Here is a 15,127-nt window from a genome sequence, read left to right on the forward strand (position 1 = left end):
CACAGAGCCGAGCCAGCCGAAGTGAACCAAGTTAAGCCAAACCCACTCGAGCTCAGCTGAACTGAGAGAGAGGAACTGAGCTCAGCAGAATGGAGAAGAGCTCTGCTGACAGAACCCAGCTCACACAAACACAGGCGAGCTCAGATGAACCTAGCCGAACCAAAGCGAGCTGGGTGAACTCAGACGGGCTCAGACGACCCCGGCCGAGTTCAGCCAAACCGACCCGAGTTCGGCCGGACCCCAAAAAGCCCCGCTGAACTGAACCGAGCAGAACCGAGCTCAGCCAAGCCCAGCTGAACTGAAATTCAGCCGAACTTGCATTTCCTGATGTGTAAAGGGACAAGGACTCTGCTGAATCCCAACACACGAGCGAGAACAGCAGCAAAAGCTCCACGTGAAGTTGATTTACCCCCTTGGAACCGGCCAACATCACAAAAGGCAAAGACACCGACAGATAAGCAATATTATTTATTTTCTTCCACCACTCCTCGGTGGCTTTATTCAAAAATACATTGATGACACCTTGAACATGTCCCACAGCATTCCCAAACTTCGAACCACTGGGATCGCAGAGTGATTCCAACACATTCCGGTGGCAAGCGCGTCGTCCCGGGAGCTGCTCTGGCTGCTGTCGTGACCATTAATTAGCGCGAGTGCAGTCACTGCCTAATGAGCTCCTGCCCGACCCTGCACCGTTCGTAGCCGTGCTGAAAGGAATGAGAGGAGGTGTCTTTACAAACAAGACAGTCATAAACCCAGATACCGGTAGGTGAAAGAAACAATGGCAGGGACCATAAATTCCATAGGAATCCTCTAATGGACACAGACTATTGCTCACCCAAGGCTGTGCTAAATTCCTGGACTTAGAGAAAAAGGACAGAGACACAAAGAAGAAGCGGGTGGGGGGAATGCACATTAGAAGGGGGTCTGTATTAGGCAGTTCGGGAAGTCTGTACCTCTAAAGTGCCTCAGCCCACGGGGCAGAGAAAGGGCAATGTGGCTGAGAAATTAGGATAAAAAGGAAGCTGCGTCCTCCATCAGCTCGAGAAAGCCCATGGGAAATGCCCCATGGCCTCTCCCTTTATCCGAATAAAGTTACAGAACTCCTCTGTCTCCTTTTTGGATATAAACCTCTGGTATTTGTGGATTAATTTTCCTGACAGTGCGATGGCCGGGCCGCCCGTGGGACGGGGCTGAGGAAAGCACCGAGCTCTGGGTGTTTAACGTGAGGCGGCCGCCGCTTTCCCGCGCAGCGCCTGGGCCCGGCCCGCGCCGCCGAACGGACCGAGCGGCGCCGAGGGGAGCCAGGCTCCGCCGATAGAACTCCCCTTTCCCCTCAAGGTGGGACCTTCAGTCCAGCCCTTAACTCAGTTCTTGAGCTGGATTTGTAAAGAAGAAACTGGAAACTTTGCTATGACTTGCTCTGTACCAAGGGTGAAGGGAACTGTCACAGCTGCTCCTGGGAAAAAGAACAGGGATAAGCGCTTCCAGTGATTGTGAATGGGTGTCACTGAGGGCAAGAACAAGAAGGATGTGAGATATTTGGGAGAGACTGCCTGATTCTGGGGTTGGGAAAAGACAAGACACAGCTCTAAGTGCTGGTGGGGAACTGAGCAAGGAAATGGGACAGACCTAAAAAGGAGCAGATATGGATAGGGCAGGAGGAAAGTTCTGGTGTACAAACAATAACAGCTAAAAGAGGTGTGGTTCTGCCAGAAAAACAAACTAGTGGTGGGGTGGACGGGATGGTATGAGAACAGCAGGTTCCTGTCTCCTCCTCCCTGAGCCCTCTTCCCAGTTGCTTCCCAAGCTTCACCCTTAAAGAATAAATAGCTGATGAGTCCTGGCCTAGAAGCAATTAGTTCCACATAACAGGGCTGAAGACAAGATCTCATCTACTGTTGTATCCTTAGGGCTTCAAATGTGGGGAGGAAAATTACAGTGGGGAGAAAAATGTAACCCAAAAGGGAGAACAGAAATGGAAAATTTTTGAAAAGCTGCCTTAATGTCCTGGAGCCATAGCTTCAGAGGGGAGAAAGGAGATATCTTGGACTAAAAGCCAGTGTTTCAGTGGCTGACAAACCTAACGAAACAAAATCCAAAAAGTAAGATAAAATAAATGGGATTTAAAAAAAAAAAATTCTTTTTAATACTTGGGAGAAAGAAAAATAGAAACTTTATAACCTGAAATTTATATTTATTGCTAATGAAAGCTTAAAATATCTGTGCCTGAGAAGACTAACTCAACAGGGATTTTGCATAATGGTAATTCAAAAAGCAGAAACAAACCCCAAAAGTCTCAGCAACAGGCCCAGCACAGGTAGGCAGGTTCAGCATTTTCTTTGTTGTGCTGCAGGTATATTCAAGACATCTCTCCTCGTTGTTTGACAGAAGCAAGAAAAAAAAACAACTCTTACCAAAACAGGATGTTTTCTTTCCAGTCTATCAAGTAGCTACATACCACCAGCTAGCTATCTATATTTTAAAATCAGCTGGAGAACTTGCATCCCAGAGACCTGGGGACTGTCTGAGGAGAACTCTGGCCAGCTCTGTTAATTGTTAACCATCCCTGGAACAGCAGGGATGTTGGAGGAGGATGGAAGAGTTCCAGTGTCCCAGTAGCCAAAGAGACTGACCTGGTCAAGCCAGGTCACTCTTAGGCAGTGCTGTGAGTGATGTCATTTTTTGAGGGAAGTGTGATTTGAAGGATAAAGGCAGCTGCACATCTGTGATTTACAATGAGGGTGGTCATGCACCACATCCAAATACTGAATGGGCTTTTTTACTGCAAGAGATCTGTCTGGAGCCAGCAGGGAGCCCAGGAGCCCAGGGGCCCTAAATTGAGCCTCTCCAAGAGCAAGAAACATGGATGAGGCATGAGACATGCAGATCCCACTCTCTGGGCATCCAGCTTGGGTTTTTCTCCAACATTACACTGCCTGGTAGGAAAGTGATAGCCAGAAGATTGGTGTTGTGCACGGCTATCAGGAATGCACAGCCTCCAGTGAAATGCATGGGACACCTGGAAGGAGCTCGCCCTGTCCTCCTTCTACTGTGTGAAGTTCCAGCCTTGGCCAGGAACTTTCTCCAGCCACAAACCTTTACTCTTCTGTATCATTTTGGATGATGATGATGATTATTATTATTGAAGCAAATGTTAATGCTCTGGATCCCAGCAATGTGATCATCAGCTGCCTTGGCAGGCTAATGGGTTTGAAATCATTGGTCCCATGCTCCAGACCTTTTGTCTTATTTCTGTGGGATAGTGCAGTGCTGACAAAAGGGACTGGGACATGGATTCCTCATTGCAGGGCTTGTACAGGCATTGGCCTTCCCCCCCTCTCCCAAACTCACCCATCAAACTTGGCACCAAGTTATTCAGTATTGCAGAGAAGTGTGTGGTGCAATCACATCATGGATTCAGGTCCACGACCTCTCAGTGTCTAAGGATTAAACTGTGGCATAAGTAAACGGAGTTGTCGCAAAGGCCTTTTGGAAGACACTTTGACAGTGACTTGTTTCTGTGCAGATGTGCAGGTAAGAACAAGGGACTCTGCTGTGGAGGGTGGTGTGCCCTTGCCAAGAGAGTAACACAGTGGGGGAAGAGATGAGTGTCATATGTAGCCAAAATCGCATCAGCACTTCATCAAAAGAGGTAGCGGGGGGGGTTCTGCCAGGGGAGAGAGACTTCTGCCCCTCTCCCCTGCTCAGGTGGGACCCCACCTGAAGAGCTGCCCCAGCCCTGGGGTACAGCACAAGAAATATGCAGAGCTGTTGGAACAAGCCCAGAGGACAAGCCCAAGCTGCTCCCAGGGCTGGAGCCCCTCTGCTCTGGAGCCAGGCTGGGAGAGCTGGGGGTGCTCACCTGGAGAAGAGAAGGCTCCAGGGAGAGCTCAGAGCCCCTTGCAGGGCCTAAAGGGGCTCCAGGAGAGCTGGAGAGGGATGTGGGATAAGGGCTGGAGGGACAGGACAGGGGGAATGGCTTCCCACTGCCAGAGGGCAGGGATGGATGGGATGTTGGGAAGGAATTCCTGGCTGGGAGGGTGGGGAGGCCCTGGCACAGGGTGCCCAGAGAAGCTGCCTCCTCTCACTGGGCGAGCTGGGAGAGAACACGGGGTCCTGCATGTCCCTGGCCTTGGCAGAGATGGATGAGCACAGAAACGGTGGAGGTAAAAGTTCTCCAGCCTTGACTGGTCACATGAGCATGCATTTGTTGGGTGAGTGTATCAGAATTATCGTAAGAAAAGAGACATAATGTTTCCATGCAGATATTGGATGACTGTCATGCCAAGGGTAGTGGGTGGTTGACACAACAGAGAGGATGACAGAGCAGGGGGGTGCAAGTTTACACTTGTGGCTTCTTTCAGGCACTTCACTGGGTTTCGGTGCTGGAATTGGGAGAAGTGGAATTGAAGTGGGGGCTTAAAAAACACACAGAACTCAATCAAAAAGGACAAGTTTGGTGTGTGACTGGGTTTAATAGTTTCTTCAGTCCTAAAATTGTTTTCTTACAGTATGTTTTCAGCCTAGAAAAATTATAAGATAGGATGGTTTCAAAGCCTAAACAAACCTCATCGAATACTGTTTTTCATTAACGATTTCTGGGCACTCCAGAAAACATTTCTAGACTTGCCTTGTTTGCAATGGCTCCTTTGATGGTCAGAATTGAATACATCAGGCATAAATATGTGTATTTTTAAGCCAAGTATTTTGCTCAGTAACAGGATGAAATAGTGAAAAAACTTTAAAAATCAGTACTTTGTTTAAGTCTTCCAAACACTCTGAAATTTTCATGTATACAGACTTCTCCTGCCAGTTTTTTTGGAACAGTAAATTTGTGGGGACATGCCTCTGTTACCCTGCAATTTCATGTCCATTTCCATGTCTGTTGTGTTGTTAGTCTTAGCACAAGCTTCCTGCTTTGTGGTTTATTTGGGTAAACTGCCTTTTAAAATCGTTTTTGTTACCTTCTGTGAGCATGCCAGAGGCCCTAGGGTGCCAATACATGAGAATATTAATGCTCCTTTTGACTTCTGTTTCCCTCTGCTTGTTTGTGACCTAATCCTGAACCTCTGCCCAACCTGCTGAGCTGAATTTTCTGCGTCCTGATCAGATAAGGAGGAGCAGTGGGTCAAGAGACACTCCAACCAAATACTGACAGAAAAAGTAAACCTTTGTGCAGTTATAAACATTGTTATGTCATTGCTGGATCACCCAAGGCAGTGAATGTTTCATGCAGGTTAGTTTTTCACACCAGTATCTACTTACTTATCTCTGGTTGTACTTACTTTGCTGGGGTTGAGCCAGAGCAGGACATACACAGTAAAATAAGGAAAAGAAACATCACAAATGCAGCAAGGCCGACCCAAAAGGCAATAACGATGGAGTCTGTGGACACAGCACAGTAATTCTGTCACTGCTACCATGGCAAAAATAAAACACAGCAAGATGATTTATCATCTCTGATAAAGGTGTGCCATTTGATTCACTCCGTTTCTCCTTTTAGAGAGAGGAATCTAAGTGCCAATTTGTTAAAGGTCTCGGGAGCCTCCTAATAGTTAATGGTAACAGGAATGAGGGAGGGGTTGGGAAAAGAGTGTTCTGGTGACTAGAACTGTGCAGATATTTGAATATGGTTCCTTTGACACAGCCACAGTGCAGGAAGCAGTGTGGTGCTCAAGCCTGAGCTGTTACTGCCAAATCCCGCAGGATCTTTAAAAAGAGGCCCTCAGGGAGGGAATTCCAGCCTTGAAAGCATTTTATACCAAGAGAAATAGCAAGGGAAGTTTGTTGCAAAGTGCCTGTGACTCTCCCAGGACATCATTGCAGTGGAAGAGAATGTGCCCCTTGCCCTGTTCAGCTGCAGTGCCTCTGCAACCACCATAAAATACTGCAAGACGCTGCCTGCTTTACCAGGAGCAAATGGTTTATTTAAGGAACAAGAGGATTCCCAGTGCCAAAGTGTGGCCACAGTTGGTTTAGTGGGAGTGTGAGGTGGCTGGGGGAGCAAAGGGAACTGCTCTTTCATGAAGGCTACAGTGCTGTGCCAATTACTGCCTGAGCCATGGGCTCACTGAGGGAGGGGATGAACACACTCCTGCCCCCACAGCACATTTGGCCACTGTTTCAAAAATGCTCCTTCCTGGGATCACTGTGGTGGTGGTGGTGGCCTTGGGAAGTTTGTGTGCTCTGCCCTGGATTCACAGCCGGCGACTCACTTCAGAGGAGGTGAAAAAGAAGGGTCACTGATTCCAGAGACAAATATTGACCAAGATAAAATAAATCTTCCCTCTGAAAGGACAGAAACATTGTGTTCTTTGAAACAGGTCCAGTATGTTTGATTGAGTGTTTCTTTATGAAAAAGTTCAGTATGTGTTGGCATCAAAGCCACGAAGAGATTAAGGGAATTAGCCCAGCTCCTTTTAAACACAAAACTAGAGCTGGTCCAGCTGTACCCTTATCAAAAACCTGAGTTTGGGCTGTGCTACTGAGAAATATCAATGGGGAGGGGCAGCTTATTTTATTCTTCCTCTGTTACTGAAAGTTTCAATGAGCTTTAATACAGAAGATGCTAAATTAGCACATGAAGCCTGATGCTCTGACCCGCTCTTCCCAAACTTATTATGGGAAAAAGCAACAGGGTGCTACTGGCCAACCACAGCTCCAAAAAGCAAGCTCGTGGCCCAGGGACATTTTGAAAAGCCCAAAGTTTTGAAAGGTTCCAAGCCATTGGGACAGAAATTAAGAGTTTGGATTTATGGCATTCCCTATTAGAGCTATTTTGGCTTCATCTTTTAAAAACAGTTTTTAATACATTTCATGGAATTCACTGAAGCTAAATAAATTGGCTCTAGGTCTCAGGTGGAGCTTGAACCAAAATTTCCTGGGTTTAAATTCCACAATTAGGATTTTTTTTTTTTTAAACTGGAATAACATATTTTACTAATCTATAAAAAGCTTTCCTATTGCTAAATTTTACCATCACTTTTTGTGCATGTGTGTGTGTGCATGTGTTTAAATAGCTTAGCTAAGCAGTTTGGAGTTCCGTGGTGGAATTTGGGGGGTAATAATCTGCCCTAACTTTAAAATACAGAGAATCAGAGGAGCTGCTCATAACCTGCCTGGTCCCAGCAGCACCAAATGTTGCTCTATAGCATTAGAGAGCAAGATTTTCTACATGGAAGGCTGTGGATATTCACACCACTTTCTTTAAGGTGTGGTGCTGTAAGTTTGGAGGCAATAAACCTTTGAGTGATCTAAATGCACAGAAAAGCTTTTCTAGAGGTGGTGCAGACTACATTTCTGCTCCCTTTTCCTATTGCTGTCCAAGCAAGCGAAGCACAAGCAGCTCCTAACACAGGCCAGTTCAACCTTCACCATCAGAAAGGCATTGTTAATGAGAAAGACGTGAAGATATTCTGAAAGGCCATCACATTTTCCTGTATTATATAATAATTTCATTGTAATAACCTTGGGAAAAACAATTTTAATCTCTGAAACCACATCTGAACAGTTGCAGCCATCTTCAGTAAACTAAACAGCAATGAGTAAAGTCCATAACTTTGTTAATTAACTGAAGATACAACCACAGGTAGAGGCTTGACAGAAATCTAGGGAAAGCACTGCCTGGAGCATAAGTGACTCCAACACACCGTACCTGCTCTTCCTTGGTCTTTGTCAGTCCATCCACTGCCCTCAGTTAATCTACTGTGACGTAGCTTTGTCATTTTATCTTAGCAAAACCTAACCAGTGCAGTTACATTAGAAAACCCAAAATTATTTGCCACTGTAAGTACCCATAAAAAGACACTGCTGTTCCACTGTGCAAAGCCAGGTGTGAAATGGAACAAGCTATTGCAAGGCGAGTTGGGTGAATGCTACTTCATATCCTTTGAAAATAAACTGCAAAGCCCGGCAGAATCACTTTCCACAGCAGTAAAGCATTTTCACAATAAGGGATATCATTACTTTATTAGTTCAGCAGTGCTAAATCAAAGGAGGAAAGGTAAAAGAATATGTTTGCAGCTTGTTGTTCCTGGCTGGTGGAAACATCTATTTCCTTTACTAAAGCTCTGCATGTTTACCAGTTGCAATGTCAGCCTTATCCCAAGATGAAAACACAGTATTTTTATGAAAACCTCTGCTCTTTCAGCGAACTTGGTGACAACAGCACACAGGTAACTAGCACCCCACACTACAGATTTGCAAGTCATCGACTTTCCCCTTAGCAAATGACTCAATAAAAATCTATCCTTCTAAAGAAGAGTTAGTGTCAGCAGTCTTATAGCTTCAAATACTGTAAGACAAAGCCCAGAGTTAGTGTGTTAGTAATTAGCCAGCCTGAAGGCAGACACCCATTCACACAATCACGCACTGGCATGGACTCGACTGCGAGGAAACAAAACCAGGTCAGTGAGACAAGCTATGCAACATTTTCCCTGTGCTAGATTAGCACCTACTACTCCACAATACTTACATTTATTAACCTTCAACTTGCTTCCATCTACTGGAATTGGATCTATGTAATCCCAGTAATATTCATAAGACCAGAAATACTCAGAGGAGTTTGTTCTGTTAGCCATGTCAGTGGTGCCTTTTAAGCCAGCTCAGAACTCCGACCCACTACTGTGCTTCATTGTACTTCAGCGCCCTCAGAAAGAGAATTGCACAACTGATGTCTGTGCCAATCACTCTGGGGTCCCGCCGCTCAAGGACTGCCTCGGGACTGAAACCATCTAGTAGCAATGAGTATTAATGGACGGCAGAGATGTAAGAGCAGCCCTGAAAATGCAATGCTTGCTTCTTGCTGGACACTCATGTTATTCCTCAGCATGTTTTAAACTGAGATGGGTGTCATGTAACCTAGGGATAGGGTGGACAAGTGCCAGCTGGGTCACAAACGCTTCCCTCAGAGCAGTGCACTGGTCCTGGGAGCTCCTGAGCACAGCTGGGCTGAAAGACATCCCTGAATGTATCTTGATGGAAAGGGCTGGGGTCTGGAAAGGGGTGGCTGAGGCCACTTGACCTATTCAGCCTGGAGGAGACTGAGGTCAGAGCTCACCGGGGGGTGCAGCTCCTCCCGAGGGGCAGCTCCGTTCTCTGCTCCCCGGGACAGGATCCAGCGAACGGCTGGAGCCGTGTCTGGAGGTGTTTATGTTGGACATCAGGTTTATGTTGGATATCAGCACCCCAGAGGGTGCTGGGCACTGCCCAGGCTCCCCAGGGAATGGGCACGGCCCCGAGGCTGCCAGAGCTCCCGGAGCGTTTGGACAGCGCTGCCAGGGATGCCCAGGGTGGGATTGCTGGGGTGTCTGCGGTGCGGGGCCAGGAGCTGCACTGGATGATCCCTGTGGGGCCCCTCCAACTCAGGAGAGTCTCTGAATTGGGTGTGACTTGACAAAACGCTTCATGTACAAATAATGTACGGGGGTGAGCACATCCTCTGACCCGATGACGCCCCACAGCCGCGGCGCCCGCGGCCGGAGCGGGGCGGGCTGCGGGGCGGCCCTCGGCGGGCGGGCGGTTCCGGGGCGGTGTCCGGCGTCACTGCCGCTTCCTCGGCGGGCGATTCGAAGGCGATGGCGGGGTCGGCTGCCGGTCCCTCGGCGGGCGGGCGGGACGCGATGGCACTGTGCCCGGAGCTGGAGCCCTCGCTGTCGCTGCTGGAGCCGGGCGGCGGCTGGGCCGAGCAGCAGCAGCAAGAACGGCGGGCGGGCGCGGCCCCCATGCCCATGGTGTTCATGTGCTCCGGCTGCAGGCGGCCCGTGGGCGACACGTCGAGCTGGGTGTTCAATGACGAGGAGGGCGGCTGCATCCTGCTGCGCAGTGAGTGCCAGCCCTGCCACCCCGGCGCGCCCCCGCGGTCACTGCCCGCATCCCTCCACCCCTCCTTCCTTCCTTCCTTCCCTCCCTCCCTCCCTCCCGCTGCAGGTGCGGCCGCCAGCGTCGCCGTGGACCCGGAGCGGAAGGTCTCCAAGCTCCCCGGCGAGTGCGGATGGTGAGGGCCGGTCCTGGCTGAGCGCAGTCCCGGGGGAGTCGGGGGTTCCCGGGGGAGGCGCTGAGGACAAGCCCGGCAAAGGGCCCGCAGTGCTCGTTTGCCGCCCAGAGCCCCTGGAACGCTTATCTGGGGTGGTCTGCACAAGGTGCTTGAGGGACTTCTCACAAGGACATGTCATGATAGACAAGGGGAATGGCCTTAGGATGAAGGAAGGCAGGTTTAGATGGAATATTGGGAAGAAGTTTTTCCCTATGAGGGTGGGGAGGCCCTGGCACAGGGTGCCCAGAGAAGCTGTGGCTGCCCCTGGATCCCTGGAAGTGTCCAAGGCCGAGTTGGACAGGGCTTGGAGCAACCTGGGCTAGTGGAAGGTGTCCCTGCCCATGGCAAGGGGTGGAACGGGATGAACTTTAAGGTCCCTTCCTCAATGTAGTGACTCTATTGGTCTTGCTGAGGTCAGCCCTAGGAGCTGTTGCAAACTCAGGATGAAAGATGAGTGCTCGTAATTTACACTGTGTAAAACAAGAATGAATGCTCTAAAAAATTCTAATGCATGAAATTTTTTAGCAAAGGGATGGCGAGAGGTGCTTCCTTTTATTTTCTCCTGAATCAATGTTATTTCTTGCTTACAGCATGGTAGAAACCTTATTCTGCTCTGGCTGCTCAAGGACACTTGGCAACATCTACAGGTGCACCTCAAGGCATCTTGACTACAAGAGAGATTTGTTCTGTTTCAGTATTGACTCTGTTGAAAGGTAAGTGCAGAATGTTTATGGATCAGCCTACCAGGTCCACTTCACTCACCAGGCATCACACTCAGGGTGCTCCTGTTATATCTCTGGCAAGTTTAGAGGTAGCTGTTTCTGCTGCTCTGTCCCAGAGCTGCTTTCTGTATTGCTGCTGTTGGCATCATAGTGCTCAGTTGTGAGGAACATCACCTGTGTAAGGCAAATCCTAGAAAAAGACCAAAAAAAATACCAGTTTTGCCTTTTGTATGAGATACTGCATTCCAGCCAAGAAAATATCACCAGGTACAGAGCACAGGGGGGTTCCTTCTCATTTGATCAGAAGAGTACACAAACCAAGCACCAAATAGGCCTGGCTGGAGCCTGGCAGGGGTCAGCATTATCAGCAGGAAGCATGGCCAGAGGGGCTCAGAACTTGGGGTGGGTCTGACCTGTACTGGCCACATCTGCTTTGTCCTTGCAAAGGCAAACCTGACAACTGAGTATGTGCTTGAGGCTCTCGCTCAGCCATCTTAAAATCTGTCTAGAAAATGAAGGTATGCATGGGTTTTATTGGTTTGTAGCAGTTAAAAGTGGTCTTAAAGTATTCTTTAATAACTATATCCTGATTTAAGGCTCCATGCCAGAGTTCTTTTATGCAAGCATTGTTCTAATAGACAGTGACTGTTCATCTGGCCTAGTTTTAATGTCTCTGTTTTTTCTGAAGTTCCCATTTGTTTTGCTGTATTGCTGTGGATGTTATCCTTGTAGTCTGGACAGTGGTTTTGTTTTGTTTTTTTTCATTCCACAGCCATGATACTTTGTTTTTTTCCATGGCAGTAAAATTCTCTACAGCACTGACCTGGCCACAGAATGGCACTTTCTTGGGCAGTAATGGCACTTCTCCCAGCCAGCACTGCTGTGCTGTTCTCGGTGTCTGTGCAATTTTCCACTGTATTCTGTAGCTCCAGAATCCACAGCTGTCTCTCAGGGTTCTGGAGGAATGCTGTATTTGGATTTTTGGCTTCAGAGTGGGAAGTGCATGATCTAAAGTGTGGAATCTCAGCTATATTCTAGGAACCCCGGAAAAGCAAGCTGTTATTGATGAGGAACCTCTTACTCTTGAAAGTCGAGCTGTCTTGCAGGAGGTGCTGCAAAGGGTAAGATTGAACCTTACATCATTCTTTGTTTAAATCACCTCTGTGAAGCCTTAAGATGCTTCAGTAGTTTCTGCAGAACAGCTTGTTTCACCCAGAGCGATTCAGTGCGTTGTAACATGTACTGGACTGCTTCATGCCATTGATATCTTGTGTTATGCAAGATTTTCAGCAACTTTTCCTTCAATTTTCGTGGTAATTAGCATTTTCTGTTTATCAAGCACAGCATTAGGTTCCTATTTATGTCTCAGTAATTTGATATGTTGTTTCTAATTAGTTCTGATTCACTTCTCCAGATCTTCACTTAATTTTTGGTCATGTCTCTTCTGCCTTTTGTGCAAATGGACTTAATGCTTTTGCTGTAACTTTGTATTGTAATATTACATCATAAATCAAGTTGATGTTTTACTGTACTAAAATCTTGTGACTGCAGGTAGGGAGAATTAGGAGCAAATAGTGTAAGGAAGTTGACTGTGGAAGTTGAAGGCTGCACAGCAAAAGCTGAGTGTGCAGCTCTGACATTTACCAAGGCTGGAAAAAGTTACAGACTGTGGACCGTGAATGTTAGAGTTGGGTGACCTCTCAAAGTATGAAAGTAGCAGGAAAAGAATCAAATCAAAAGAATTGGTGGTTTGAGATCAGGTTCGAGCCCCTTCTGACATCCACACTTGCTCTTTATGTTGTCACATTCTGTGTGTGACCCAGTACCTTTCCCTGGTTGTTTGCAGGTAGATACCATATTCAAAGCTCTGGAGACAAGGCTGACCACTATTGAGTCACGTGTGGCTGCTCTGCATAGGCAAGTCTGACAGCAGATACATGTTGAGCTGCAGGAGAATGGTGAACATGAGACTTGTGCCAGTAATCCTCTGGGACCTGTGGGAACATGGCAAAGACTGTCAAAGAGCAGAGAGCTCTGGGTGGCCTGTGCTGCAGGGAAGCAGTGCTGACCGAGGCTGTGTCCCAGCCAAGGAGTTCCTCTTCTGTCTCTTAAGAGGATACCCCAGGGTACTTTTCTTAATAAAGACCTCTGATCAGTCCATCTGTAGACTTCTGGTTTAATGTAAGTACTTATTTAAATTTTTGCCTCTGAAAGCAAAGCATTTATCTCCTGGCTTCCCTGCTATTCAGTATCTACTGAACTGGGTGTGCATTTTCCTAAGCTGATAAAAAACCTCTGTGTGATTCTGTAGTGTCCAAAGGAACAACATTAAGTCATTTTTCTTTTTCTTGTCTCCACAGCCTTAGCTTCACTCATGCTCAAAGACAGGAATGACTCAATAACTGTATGGGGTGGTTTCTTAGTTTGGTGGGGTTTATTTTGCAAGGTCAGGGCTAAAATATGATGTAAAAAGGGGCTTTTTTTGAAGCATTAGATACAATTCTTTTGCATGAGGTGTTGAAGGTCAGTTGTTTTACAGCTTCAAAAGGAGGAAGCCAAACCAGGCTGATGGTGGCTTTAAGCAAGGCTTGGTATAAGTTTGAGCAATTCATTCAGCAGTTTTTTTGTGTTGATGCAGATATTTCAGTTGTGTTTGTTTTCTGTGCATTTGACTAATTGTCAGTGTTTCTCACACAGTATGACTGTCCCACCTCGTGGTTTTCAATAAAAGCAAGCACTTGTAGTATAAAGCAAGAATAATCTCAAAACGTGTTTTGTGTTTTGGTTTGTTTTATTTATTTATTTTGTTACCCAATACTGCTTAATTTTACTACTGTGAGTTGTTAAGTTTTCTCCAAAACCTCAGAATTAATTTCCCCATTCTGCCTCATTGGTAGGCTCTGTTTGTCTTAGAAAAGCTTCTACCCTCCACCTTCACTGCCCAGTTTTGAAGCAGTGCTCCAGTTTAGCCTGTAGTGATGGGCCTTCTATCCTTTGCTGTTCAGGTAACTGAAACCTTTTGTTATTGACATACCTGCCAGAGGAGCTTACATTACTCCAGTGTAATTTGTGAGGCAGTTTCTGCTCTAACAAGTTTTTGAATGCTGCTCAACAGCAGAAGACCTCATTCTGGATGTCTGAAGAGAGACATGAAGTACCCTTTAGCTGAAGGTTGGTTCAGGTTAGAAGTGGGAGGTTGAATAACCCAATGTTTATCAAGCTGGAGGTGGTGTCTAAGTGGGTCCTTGTCTTTGCTAAACTATGAAATACATGGTTTAACTCTACATTTGATAGAAAGGACCAGATTTGCTGGTGACAAGCAGCACATCTAGTTTTAAACGTGCACATGGAGGGCAGCAAACTGTGGTTCAGAGCTGGCTCCCTAAAGAGACTCAGCAGCTGAGTCCTTCTGACACTTGTGGTGCATTTCTAACACCTCTGTTCTGTGTCCCCAATACAGCTGCTGTGTCCAGAGAAAACTAAGTGCACACATGTGAGAAATGGTTGCTTTTCTCCAGGCAAGCATCTGAATTTCAGGAACTTGAAGAAAAAAACGTCCTGACCCACCAGGAATGATTTGGGTCTCAGGAGGCACCTGGGAGCCTCCTGTTGTGTTCTGGGTGGGCTGTGGCTATAAAAGGGGTAAAGGATCAGGGGAGAAGTGGGGTGGAAGAGAAGCCATGACTTGGGCCAGCGACACCATGTCCATGGCAGGTCCAGCCTGTGCTTCAACTCAGTGCTACTCTGAGCCCTCAGTCTGCAGGGAAAAGAACCTTTGGGGAAGCTCTTACAGCTCTACTGAATGCTTTACGATGATTTTCTGGAAGTAGGCTGTCCATTCTGACCCATTTTCTTCCCTCTCCCTGTCAGATTGTACCTGCTGAAAGGCTGAGGTGAGACCAGGGTCTGTAAAATCTCTGATTGTCCGTGCTTTCCTGAGGCTGAAGCCATGTTTGCTGCCAATGACAACCTAATGGGAGATGCTAAAGACTGAAAACTTTGGGGTTTTTCCCCCTGAATCCCAAGACTTTCTCAGCAGCTGTGTCCTGTATATCTTTTAAAGGAGTTTCTGGGTTTAGAAAGGTGTTTACATTCTGCAATATTTATCTATAACTGAATTTGTGGTGTTAATTAGTTTGTTTGAGTTGGTTAATTAAAACAAATCATTGATAAGGGGTTTGAGCAGCCCTTGGTTGGAGCTGGCAGCTCTTATTTAATTTCTCTTCATTCCTTTAATTTCTTTCAATTAGTTCTTAAGCAATTACTGCAATTAGCATATACAATAAGGAGAACAGCATTTCTGCCCTGCTGGACTGGGAAATCCAAGCCCAATTCCTTGGAGAAACTGAGGCAGGGGACTGGGAGCTGA

At 47.0% G+C, this 15,127-nt stretch overlaps 2 protein-coding genes across 2 annotated transcripts; one reads left to right on the top strand and one right to left on the bottom strand.

The window, feature by feature from the left end:
- Positions 1-455: 455 nt before the first annotated feature.
- MRAP (melanocortin 2 receptor accessory protein) lies at positions 456-8,663 on the bottom strand. Its single transcript, XM_069026791.1, has 3 exons — positions 8,477-8,663; positions 5,289-5,388; positions 456-707 (listed from the first exon to the last, which is right to left on the bottom strand). The coding sequence occupies exons 1-3, from the start codon at positions 8,580-8,582 to the stop codon at positions 641-643; spliced, it is 273 nt and encodes a 90-aa protein (XP_068882892.1). The 5' UTR covers positions 8,583-8,663; the 3' UTR covers positions 456-640.
- A 90-nt stretch (positions 8,664-8,753) lies between these two features.
- Positions 8,754-13,513, top strand: MIS18A (MIS18 kinetochore protein A). The gene is made up of 5 exons (XM_069026783.1): positions 8,754-9,825; positions 9,931-9,997; positions 10,627-10,749; positions 11,786-11,879; positions 12,605-13,513. The coding sequence occupies exons 1-5, from the start codon at positions 9,579-9,581 to the stop codon at positions 12,683-12,685; spliced, it is 612 nt and encodes a 203-aa protein (XP_068882884.1). The 5' UTR covers positions 8,754-9,578; the 3' UTR covers positions 12,686-13,513.
- The last annotated feature ends 1,614 nt before the right edge of the window (positions 13,514-15,127 follow it).

The sequence above is a fragment of the Aphelocoma coerulescens genome, chromosome 1 (assembly GCF_041296385.1).
Source record: "Aphelocoma coerulescens isolate FSJ_1873_10779 chromosome 1, UR_Acoe_1.0, whole genome shotgun sequence".
Taxonomy (NCBI): domain Eukaryota; kingdom Metazoa; phylum Chordata; class Aves; order Passeriformes; family Corvidae; genus Aphelocoma; species Aphelocoma coerulescens.

Bases quoted from the DNA above. Each gene is read 5' to 3' on its own strand.
- MRAP (XM_069026791.1), bottom strand. From the start codon at position 8,582: ATGGCTAACAGAACAAACTCCTCTGAGTATTTCTGGTCTTATGAATAT. The intron at 5,389-8,476 runs GTAAGTATTGTG...CTGTGTCCACAG, and splicing joins CAAGTTGAAGGTTAATAAAT to ACTCCATCGTTATTGCCTTT. The intron at 708-5,288 runs GTAAGTACAACC...CATTCCTTTCAG, and splicing joins TCTGGCTCAACCCCAGCAAA to CACGGCTACGAACGGTGCAG.
- MIS18A (XM_069026783.1), top strand. From the start codon at position 9,579: ATGGCGGGGTCGGCTGCCGGTCCCTCGGCGGGCGGGCGGGACGCGATG. The intron at 9,826-9,930 runs GTGAGTGCCAGC...CTCCCGCTGCAG, and splicing joins CGGCTGCATCCTGCTGCGCA to GTGCGGCCGCCAGCGTCGCC. The intron at 11,880-12,604 runs GTAAGATTGAAC...GGTTGTTTGCAG, and splicing joins TGCAGGAGGTGCTGCAAAGG to GTAGATACCATATTCAAAGC.